The sequence below is a fragment of the Onychomys torridus genome, chromosome 23 (assembly GCF_903995425.1).
Source record: "Onychomys torridus chromosome 23, mOncTor1.1, whole genome shotgun sequence".
NCBI lineage: Eukaryota > Metazoa > Chordata > Mammalia > Rodentia > Cricetidae > Onychomys > Onychomys torridus.
The window spans coordinates 58,724,368-58,736,416 of NC_050465.1; the positions used below are offsets into that span (position 1 = coordinate 58,724,368).

Sequence of the window (12,049 nt, forward strand, 5' to 3'; positions counted from 1 at the left end):
GCATGTATTCACAGAATAGAATATATGTGATACACAAAAACATCAGTAACTTTCACAGTTCAAAAGTATAAACAAATGCAAAGTTTATTTCAATCAAATTCAAAGTTTAAAATATATTTCTTTAAAAATTAATAAATATAATTTTTAAAATTTATTTTATTTTTTTGTTTTTGTTTGAAGACAAGGTTTCACTGTGTATCCCTGGCTGTCCTAGAACTAGCTCTGTAGACTAGGCTGGCCTTGAACTCAGAGATCCACCTGCTTCTGCCTTCTGAGTGCTGGATTAAAGGCATGCCCCACCACCTCCCAGATAAATTTATTTTATTTTTTATGTGTATGGGTAGTCTGCCTTCATGTATATATTTTGCCTAGTGCCCTCAGAGGCCAGAAAAAGTTATTAGACCCCCTGGAACTGAAGTACAGACAGTTATGATCCACCCATGAATGCTGGGAATTGAACCCATGTCCTCCCGAACAGCAGCCAGTGCTGTTGTCAGGTCAACTCTCAAGGCCTGATGAATATAATTTTTTTTTTAAAGTACATGTGCTTTTAACCACTGAGCCATCTCTCTAGACTGCTTTTTTTTTTTTTTTTTTTGAGATGTAGTCTCATTACACACCCTAAACTGGCCTCATATTCACTATGCAGACCAGGCTAGGCCTGAAATTGTGATTCTCCTGTATGAGAGTCTCAAATGCTGGGATTATAGGAATGTGCTACCATGCATAGCTATGTTCTTAAATTCAACTCACACAAAGATCAGTAGCTCTTAGCTTCACAATAGTAGTACAGAAGGTAAAAAAAAAATATTTGAAATTTTCATTACACTTTATGTGTATATATGTATGTATATGGTGTGCACATGTCATAGCATGTGTGTATAGGTCAGAGGACAATTTGTGGGAATTGATAATCTCCTTCCACCATATGGTCCTAAGGAACAAACTCAGATCACCAAGTTTTATGGCAGATGTCTTAATACACTGAGCCACCTTGCTGGCCCAATAGCTATTTTTTTAAACATTGTGACAAGTAATAAAGAATCTTCAAATTTTTACTGTTATAAGAAGATAACTATAAAGATGACTTGAACAATCACCCATTAAAGTCCATGACATATGACAGGATTATTTAGGACATAGACACTGACTTTTAGAAGGCACTAAAAAAAATCCCATTAAATGAATATAGCAAGTACTTGAGAGGAAAAAAAAGATAAACTAAGATTATCGCGTGTGTGTGTGTGTGTGTGTGTGTGTGTGTGTGTGTGAGAGAGAGAGAGAGAGAGAGAGAGAAGAGAGAGAGAGAGAGAGAGAGAGAGAGAAAGACATGTTAGACACTGAATCCAAGGTTCTGAGCACACTAGGCAAGTGCTATCTACCATTTAGTTCATACTCAACTCCACATTTTCCTAAACATGTCCTTATGGCCCCATCACTTTGTACTATGTGCCCAATATCATCTGAGACAAACTCGGACCAGGTAGTCCAGGTTGGCCTTGCATTACAACTACCACTGACTCAGCCTCCAAAGTGCTGGGATCACAAGAGCACTTTAAATCTAGCCTAACAGGGCTTAGTGTATTGTTATTACTGTTGTTTGCTTTTGGGGGATGAATTTTAGTTCACAGTTCCATATCATGTATTTTTTGAGACATAGTTTCATATAACCCAGGCTAGCTTCAAACTTTCTTTGTGACTCAAGATAACCTTGAACTACTAATCTTCCTGTCTCTACCTCTCAGGTGTTAGGATTACAGGTATAAATCACTGTTCATGGCTCTTAACATGGCCTTTGAAATAGTTTAAGTATCTGGTACTGAAACCTCTCTAAGTTCTTTCCCACTAGTTTTCTTTCCAACAATGGTGACTGCTTCCTACTCTTTATTAAACCCAACAATACCACTGAGTAATTTATAAAACCAACACATAAAAGTACCAGTGTCATGGAAGTAAGAAGCCTTTCAGGGCCACTTTACTACAACTATGACACAGTACAGCTAGTCAGCGAAAGATTTCACTAAGGAACCAATCCAAATCCAAATCTGTTATACCTGAAACATCCTTGGAATTCCTCCAGTGTTGTAGTGAACAATTAGGCTGATTTTATTGTCTTTTTCCACAATTTCAAAGGATCCTTCTTTCCACTTTGTAATCCCCGTCTGCATACTTCGAATTCTGATAGGACCATATATCTTCAGAGGAGACATATTTTCTTCAAAAATAAATTGCTTTTAACCAAATTAAAAAGCAAAAATATATGTTCACCTGACAGATTCTAAAGAAGACAAATACAACAAGTTACAAGTGATTAAAAACAGAGTTTTAAAGAGCATACTAAATGAACCATCTTATATCTTTCTCCATTTGGGAAAAAAAAATCATTTAGTCTCTACAAAAAATAATCTTACTCCTTCCCTAAGGACCATCCATATTCATCATTACCATTTCCCAAAAGCAATTTAACTTTAGACAAATATTCAAATTTATTCACGTTTCCAGAACAAATGATTTTCTTTTCTTTGCTGAGTGTGTATGTGTGTGCAGAGTAGAGGCACACACGTACAGCTGTTGTTTGACACAGGTTCCTTCTGTTCACTGCTACATCCAACAGGCTAATGAACCCATAAGCTTCCAGGGATTCTCGTGTCTCTGCCTCCTATGTCCTGTAGGAGTATGCTGGGCTTACAGACATGTATGCCTCTGTCCAGCTTATATGTGGGTTCTGGGGATTCAAACTCAGGTCATCAGGCTTGGTCATGGAGTACTTTACCCACTGAATCATCTTCTCAACCCCATGAATGAACTTCTAATACTTACTTATAACAATAATAGCATAAGATATCTAACACCACTCAACTAGACTTGTCAAAAGTCAGCAAATAAAATTATAGTAATAGATGTTATCAAATAGTACTACATATACAAATGCACAAATATCTAAAATTGCTAAAGCAAATTTTTTATGTATTTTCATCTTCTAAAAAGGATTCTTGCTTACAAGTTTATAAATTAAATATCATTGAACACAACTACTGCCTAGATGGCTCAATTAAATGGAAAATCTAGAAAAGATAATATAAAGGGATATTAGGTCTAGAAATTGGAAGGCAATTCTGTCACTAACTTATAACTACTTCTCTGATATTAGTGCTGTCAACCATAAAGTAGAACAGCTAACAGGATAATGTTGGGGGGATAAAATAACACACATACTCAGCTGATACTATTAACATTTGCAGAGTTAGCATCCAGGTGCCGAATTATTCCTTCTATGTAATATCCCTTTTTCCAAAGACCTCAATAAATCAGATGTTAACAGGAATTATAAATCAACTGTCTGTGAGGCCAGCAGGGTAAGAGAAATGATGCAGGCAGATAAAACATGTATAGGTGCTACCAAATCTAGCCAACTGCTAGCATGTGAACCTTGATTTGCCAGATTACCTTTTTGTCTTGTTTTTTTTGTTTTTTGTTTTTTTTTTTACAAAAATGAACTTTACATAAAATTACTCATTTTATATTGTAAGCAATAAATTCAAATTTATTTTTAAGAGCTAGAAATCAAACAAAACCTACCTGCAGGCAGGAGGCGACTAGTCTGGGGTCCAAAGCCTATAGTTACCGCACAGAAAGTAACTAGGAGTCAAAGAAGACATTTAAACACTTTGAGAGTTCAATGCTCTTATGCATCTTAAGTTCTTCATTAATATTTATTCACACTCTCAAAAATTTCTGAGGGCCAACTGTAGCCACCTTTAAATATTAACAATTTACTGAACATATAAAATCAAAACAATAAAGTCTATTAATATGCCTATTTATGTGACATTTTGCTCAAACTAGTAACAGAAACCTGAACAAGTAACCTGTATTTGTAATACATTTTAGCAATTACTTGTGGCTCTATTGTTTGTACAAGTCCTTGAGATTTTTTCCATTCTGTCAGGATTAGAAAGAATATGTTGTTCCTCTCCTACACCCACTTCTCAAGCCAGAATCATTAGAACTAGCAGTGACCTTCATATACGATATTTTGGTGTTGGACTAGAAACAAGAGGTCAGGTTTCTGTGAATTCTAACTCCATATATATGCCTTTCAGGTAACTTTCCAAGTAAACAGCAAATCAAGTAGATTCACTCTCCATCTTAGTATTAGTTGATGGCTTTTAATTGTCTTCACAATAAAATACAAACTCATTAACATGATATCAAGGCCTCATGATCCAGGCCCCCAATATCTATTCCTAATAAGTGTCCTCTCAATCCAGCCATCTCAACTAAAAAATTTACCCAAAAGCCACGTATTCTCAGGACACTGAATCTCTACATACTGTGGTCATATCTCTTAGTTTTCACATATTCTCCCCTTCCGACCTGCCTAATTCCTTCTCTTGGTTCTAAAATCAAGGCTCAACTTAGATGGTCCCCTCTTTAGGAGACTTTCCTGACTATTTTCCATTAGTTCTCTTCCTCATACCCATTCTGAGGCTATTTAAATCCTTCTCCATATTCTTCTTGTACTTTGTGCTTATTGACACATCACACTGTTAGCTATTTATTCCTTTGTTTCTACCTATACTATTTAAAGACAGGGAATATGTTCTTTAATCTCATTAGGTATCATTGTTCAAGAACAATGAACAAGCTTGGCATGGTGGCACACACCTTTAGTCCCAGCACTTGGGAAGCAAAGGCATGAAGATTACTGTGAACTTAAGGCCAGTCTAGCCTAGACACAAGTATCATATCAAAGATACAAAGTAAGTCCATCCAAAAAAATTTTGTCTTTCCAATTTTTTTCATCTTTCCTTCTACCTGTCCCTGAAAAAAGTTTTATGTCTTACCAGTCTTTCATTGTTCTTTATAGCTCATTATTGGTTAGAGTACCAAAAGGGAATATAAAATACCATGATCTTGGTGTTTATTAAAAATATCATTATTAGGGGTTGGGGATTTAGCTCAGTGGTAGAGCACAAGGCCCTGGGTTCGATCCTCAGTTCCACATACCCAAAAAAAAAAAATCATTATTAAATAAAACTTAGAAGCCGGGCGGTGGTGGCACAGCACTCAGGAGGCAGAGGCAGGCTGATCTCTGTGATTTCGTGGCCAGCCTGTGCTACAGAGTGAGTTCCAGGAAAGGCACAAAGCTACACAGAGAAACCCTGTCTCAAAAAAAAAAGGGGGGTGGGGCTGGAGAGATGGCTCAGAGGTTAAGAGCACTGGCTGTTCTTCCAGAGGTCCTGAGTTCAATTCCCAGCAACCACATGGTGGCTCACAACCATCTGTAATGAGATCCGGTGCCCTCTTCTGGTATAAAGTCATACATGTTGTTTTATACATAATAAATAAATAAATCTTTAAAAAAAAAGTTCAGCTTCTTTTGTACTAAATGAATGAACAATAATCCTACTTGCTTATGAGATAGTTTCCTTTTCAGTATAAAGTACAAATAGAAACAATTTTAAAAAATTTGAGGGGGGAGACAGAATCTTACACTACTGTAGCATAGTTTGATCTAGAACTCACTGTATAATACAGGCTGGCTTCAAACTCATAGCAATTCTGTTTTAGCCCCCCATGTGCTGGGATTACAGGTATGAGCCACTATGCCCAGTATTAGTTAAACTTCCTATAAACAGGAGAAAAAGATTCCTTGAATGCTAACAACTATCCAATTTTGAGCGTTCCATGTAAGCTCATATTGCAAGCTATTTGTCTTTTTTTTTATTCATTTACTTAAATGCACAGCTATCAGGCATTCTTTGGTGAAGAAATCATGCTAAAACATAAATGTATAACTATACAGTAAGCATAAAAAACTGTCAATTCTTGTCTATTTGCATAATCCTGGAAACACAGAACCAAAACAAAAACAATACTTACTTTTCAGTGACTTTTACTGAAAAATTCCACGTAATAATATTTCACCTTTATTCTGCTTCTTGTGCCAAAAGCAATGTACTTTCCTTGAGAAATTATTCATATTCTTCAGCTCTACCAGTGGTCCCTCCAGGAGTCATCAACTCAGCTAAAGAAAATATAAGTGTGCTTTAAAAAATTCCAACATGAAATTAACACAAAAAAATGAATAATGTATGTAAAAAAGATTCATTTAAAGACCACTCTTACTGAAAATACTCAGAGTGCAACACACTCATTCTCACGAAATAGGGATGTGCCTGCAGTAGAGAATGAGGAACTGTAGGAAGAGCCTGCAAGTCCATCCCCCTGTGTCTTGCTCTTATTTATTGCTATTAGATTTTGAAACTAAGCAGTGAGAAAGTACATCCTTTGTTGACTTTAGAAACATTGTTACATCATAACGGTCTAAAAGACGGCTTGTCAGTTGCGTTGATCTGTAGTTTTTAAAGCTGGGAAAAGGCGATCTTCTTTTACCTTTCAGAAAGTTCTTAATTTTAAGTCCCTCTAACTTTCTCTGAAATCCTACCACAAACTTGAATACAACAATATCGACTTTTAACTCACCTGTTCATTTAGAAAAAAAGGATCTATTGAGTTACTCTAGTTAGAAGACACTGTAGCCGGAGACACAAATGTGAAAATGACACAGTACAAGACCAGCTACTGTTCCTTGATTCCCTATGTCCACCCTTTCCATCATCATTCAGGCAAGAAGTCTTAACATTCGCTCTAAGCTCCTTCTCACCTATTCATCACCCAATCTTTTCAAAAGTACTAATTCTCTAATTCAGAAGCGCATCACTTTGGGACAGGGGTGTGGCTCCCTTGGTCCAGTGCTTGCCAGCATGCACAAAACACTGGATTTCATCATCAGCAAAGGGTTAACTGGTGTGCCTCTATCCCAACACTTGGGAGGTGGAAGCAGTTCAAGGTTCATCTTCACCTACATAGTGAGTTTCTATGCCAGCCTGGGCTACATAACAGCCTATCTCAAAATAAGTAAGTTAATTAATTCAAAAACTCATTTCTTTAAACATCACCCTATCCAGTAAGTTTTATATGCATTTACTAAGCACAGTGTTAAGTATCAAACACTTTCATTTAATATTAATAATTTTAGAGGACAGGGTTTATCACTGTATCTTACAGATAAAGGAAACTGAGGCTTTCAGAGATTAAGAAATAGAAGCAGGGGGCTAGAGAGATGGCTCAGTAGTCAAGATCACTTGTTGCCATTGCACAGGACCTGGTTGGTTCCCAGCACCCACATGATGGCTCATAATAACTGCAGTTCTGGGGGAGATACTCTCTTCTCACCTCCACAAGCAACAGGCATATATGTGGTATACATACATACACGCAGTAAACAAATACTTTAAAAAAGAAAAGAAATTAATATAGAGTCACCAAGAGACAAAGCTATGCCCAAACCCAAAACCTTTTCCCTGGCTTTTGTTTGTTTGTTTGTTTTTGTTTTTTGAAACAGGATCTCATGTAGCTTAGGCTGAACTATGTAGGTGGAGGCTGACCTTGAACTCTTCAAGTGCTGGGATTACAGGTGTACACCACTATATCTGGCTGGAACCCAAATTTATAACCACAACTACAGGTCATCCTCATCAATGAATTGTGTGTCATTTCCCAGTCACCATTCTCAAAGGAATTTATCAATGAATCCTTTTATACAGAAGTCTAAAGAACCATTTCCCCCCTTTAGGAATGAAAGTACAAGCTAGTTGTTTTCACAGCCTTCTCCCTAATCAGGCACAAGAACTTAGGTACATTTCTGGTATATAACAGCAAAACAAACAGTAAGAGCTAACCACGTGCTGCTAATACTGTTAACTCCATTATAAACATTTTTACTTGCTCACTACAACATAAATAAAATTTTTATTTACAAAAATAAAATTTTGACATCCATACACTTTATATTCTTATTGTTTTCAGTATAAACTTTAAGTCCTAAAACATGTTATTAAATTTTAATATTGACTTGCTTACCTACCAAGAACTGTTTTATATATTTGTGGAAACCTCATCTTCTTTAGTTTCAATTTAACCTGTTGCTAAAACATATAAGCCACTCTAATTTTCAATGACCTTCTTTCATAACAACAACAACAACAAGAAAAAATCATAAAACAGAGCCTGTAGGAATGGCCCAGCAGGTAAAGGCACTAGCTGCCCAAGCCTACGGCATGAGTTCAATCCCTGAATTCAAGAGTGAAAAGAGTGAATTGACTATTGAAAGGTATCCTCTAACCACCTCAACACACATGCACCCAATCCACATGGACACCACACCAATAATACAATTTTTTAAGTCCATGAGACTAATATACAAATAAGATGAAGTTACTGTCATAATGGAAAGAAGAAATCTGATCTAAAGATTTATCTCTAATCTACAAAAGAAAAGATTCATTAACATTAGACTGTCTAAAATCTGAATGATTTGGCGGGGGTGGAGGATTAGCACACACCTTTAATACCAGCACTCGGGAAGGAGGGAGAGACAGGTGGATCTCTGTGGGTTCCAGACCAAGCTGGTCTACAGAGGGAGTTCTAGGAAAGGCATCAAGGCATCAAAGCTACAAGAGACCTTATCTCAAAAAAAAAAAAAAAAAAAAAAGAAAGAAAGAAAGAAAAGAAAAAAGCAAACAAACAAAATCGAGAGGGCTGGAGAGATGGCTTAGAGGTTAAGAGCACTGACTGTTCTTCCAGAGGTCCTGAGTTCAATCCCAGCACCCACATAGTGGCTCACAACCACCTGTAATCTGATCTGGCACCCTCTTCTGTGTACATAATAAATAAATATTTTTTTTAAAAAAGCGAGAATGATTTGATAACACAGGAATAAGTAGAAATACCCTAAACTGGAGACCCCATGTTGCTCTTTGTCCCTGCTCATTTTGAAAACTCTATGGCTAGAATCCAGGCTTCCAGCATGTTAAGCAAGTACCCTACAGCTAAGCCACATTCCCATCTGTTTTCCTTTGCAGAATGAAGTGTCTGTTGAAAGATTATCAGAAAACTGATGCTTTCAAAAGACAGCATCCTACACCTTCATAAGTTTATGGCAATTTCCAATTTGATTCAATTATCCAATTCTTGAGAAATGAAAATGAAAGTGAGTCGCTTTATTTTCATTTTTTTTACATTGTGTGTGTGTGTGTAAAATCAGTTATATTTGCAGGACTGGGTTCTGCCTGAAGTAGTTTTTATCTATCCTGGATAAGAGAGTAGAGGAGAAAAAAAATTGAGACGGCTTCACTGAGAAAGTATTGCTTAAGCTGAAAATTAAGGCATAGTTGATTGAAGGATGGTAGCGCTGGAACAATCCAGACAAAGTAGTGTGTGCAAAAGCCCTAAGCTAGCAATGTTCTATGTCAACACAAACTAAATCAGTATGGCTGAAGGTTAGTTAAGAGAAAGGTGGGCTGGAGAGATGGTCCAGCGGTTAAGAGCTCTGGCTGCTCTTCCGGAGGACCCAGGTTCAAGTCCCAGCACCCACATGGCAGCTCATAACTGTTAATTCCTGACACCTTCACACCAATGCACATAAAATAAAGTTTAAAAAAAATCCTTAAAAAAAAAAAAAAAAAAAAAAGAAAGGAAGAAAGAAAGAAAAGAGAAAGGAAGAGGTCAGAAGATAAAGCTAACAAAGTAGGCAAGAACCAGGTTATGTAGAATCCATCCCCATCACAACCCCCACCCCCCCCCCCATGCTGGTGCCTCTGAGGAGGACCTTGAGTTCCTGATTCTCCTGTTTTATATGATGCTGGAGCTCAAACCCAAGGAGTCATCATCCTAGGCAAGCATTTCAGCAACTGACCCATATCCCCAGAACAGGATTTTAAATTTTATCTTAAAGTAATAAGCACCTTGACAATGGGAAGGTCACAGAAGGATTTCAAGCGAAGAAATTATGTTATTTTTGAATGAATGTAAAAGTGGAGTTTGGGAAGCATAGAAAACGAGCAAAACACACACACACACACACACACACACACACACACCCCACCACCAACAACAACAACAACAAACAAAGAACCAGGAAGCTCAGATAGGAAAGTAGTGACGTTTAACTCATAATTACAATAACAATTCTTACTTGCAAGTTTTTGTGTGTCAACGCTTTACCAAGTTTATAGCACTCGTTACAATTCACTAAGGTGAGACCTCTTATTACTATTTTGCAGGTGAGAATAGGAGCCAGAGAGATCAAGTCCACATGAAAAAGAACTGTGGTTTGAACTAGAAAAGTAAGAGTGAGGATGGTCAGGAAGAGATACAAGACACATACCAGAAGTAAAATAGGACTTGGAGAGGCCATGAACACACAGGATGAAGAAGAAACCAAAAACGCCTCTGAAGCTTCTACCCAGTGCAACTGAACATATAGACATGTCACATGAAAGTAGACATGCCACTTATGGAAACAGACACTGGAAAGGTGAGAATTTGAGTACAGAGGAAAAGATCGAGACTCTGGTTTTAGCCCACACCTTTAATCCCAGCACTCGGGAGGCAGAGGCAGGCGGACCTCTGAGTTTGAGGCCAGCCTGGTCTACAGAGCGAGATCCAGGACAGCTAGGGCTGCATAGATAAACTGTCCTGAAAAACAAAACAACAACAAAAATCAAACAAAAAAACAAAAAAACCCTCTAGTTTTAGAGGTTTTATATTTGAAATTCCTGGGGGGGGAGGGTCGGAAATCAAGTTGAGATGTTAAGCAGACAGCCATCTATTTGAATATGGAGCTGAAAATCAGAGTTCACACGTTATCACCATATAGTGGAATTTAAAGCTTAGGGAGGAATGGAAGGGCAACTGAAGGGAACCCCAGCCCGAAACCAAATCATTTTACCCTGCCAAAATTTCTCACCAAGACAACTAATTCTGCCTGACACTGAGTTTTTCAGTGCCTCAGTTACCCTTGTCAGAATGCAACGCCATTCTTTCATCTCTTTAGCACCTTCACCCATAATTAAACGTCAAGCATCTCAATGTCACCGAAGTACCCTTTTCTAGCGTTGTACGTTTCTTTAGGCAATGGCATGCATTTGCATGGTTCCAAATTTTAACAATGCAAATGACACACATAACATACAAACACACTATATATCTATAGGTCTGACCCAGAACCCTCCTCTAATCCCTAACCCAATAAACCCAAATGCCTCCTCAACGTTCTCTTAGATTATCTCTTTCAGCTAGAGACTCATTATGTACTGTAACTCGCCAAAAGAATACCCCAAAACCACTACAGTACAACTCTCCAAAGACATGGAACTTTTTATTACCAGTTACCATTTTTTTTCACCAGATCTTGATTTAAAATTGGTAAATTGGACATCGTCGGTGTGACTAGATACGGGAAGCAATCAAATGCACGGCAAGAATTACACTCCCTGACTTCTGGTGAGTACTGCTTAGGAGGAGGAGGAAAGTAAAGAACGGCCAAGAGGGCGAATGACTATGGCATCCAAAGTCTGAAGGATATGTGGCAACGGAAGTCACCTGGAAAGACAGCAGGCCTTGCCAGGAGGCAAGCCGAGACCACCACAACCCTAGTGAACAGGGGCCAGGCTTAGGATGCGGAAAGCGAGTGACAATACGGACCGCGCTGAAGGAGAGAAAAAGTGGAGGGGAAACACTCGAATGGAGGCACCTGTAAGCTCAGGACGCGTCCAGGGACCCGGGGCAGGCTGAGTAGCAGCCGGGCGAACTCCGGAGTGGACGCCGAGTGGGCGGACCGCACGGAGGGGGGGGTGAAGCTGGGGAAAACGGCTCAATTCAGAAGCTGTCCCCGCCCGCCTTACCTGTGCTAGAGGGTCTCAGCCCGGGGCCAGCCTGCCGGAAGCACAGAGTTGCCGCGGAGGGGGAGGAGCCGAGGGGCTCAGAAGGAAGGGGCTCCCCTGGCCCTACACAGCGAGGCCGTGCTCTCTCCTACACACCTAAACCCGCTGATGGCGGGAACTGTGACTACACGCAAACACGTACGCACGCACGCATTCTCGACGCAACCAGTCCGGGAGCGTGCGCGTCAGCGCCCAAGCCCCGCCCCTCATGCCTTCGACCCGCCCCTCACCAAGCCCTGCCTCTAACCCGGGCGGTC

At 38.9% G+C, this 12,049-nt stretch overlaps 1 protein-coding gene across 2 annotated transcripts in view; it reads right to left on the bottom strand.

Moving 5' to 3' along the window:
• Nucleotides 1-11,935, bottom strand: part of Usp37 (ubiquitin specific peptidase 37) — a 71,591-nt gene extending 59,656 nt beyond the window's left edge. For both annotated transcript variants that reach the window (XM_036173399.1, XM_036173398.1), the window contains exons 1-4: nucleotides 11,754-11,935; nucleotides 5,887-6,031; nucleotides 3,580-3,639; nucleotides 2,055-2,278 (exon numbers count right to left, since the gene is read on the bottom strand). In XM_036173399.1, coding sequence (XP_036029292.1) covers nucleotides 2,055-2,210 — 156 coding nt within the window. In that variant the 5' untranslated portion in view covers nucleotides 2,211-2,278; nucleotides 3,580-3,639; nucleotides 5,887-6,031; nucleotides 11,754-11,935. The remainder of the gene's footprint in view (nucleotides 1-2,054; nucleotides 2,279-3,579; nucleotides 3,640-5,886; nucleotides 6,032-11,753) is intronic.
• Nucleotides 11,936-12,049: the final 114 nt, after the last annotated feature.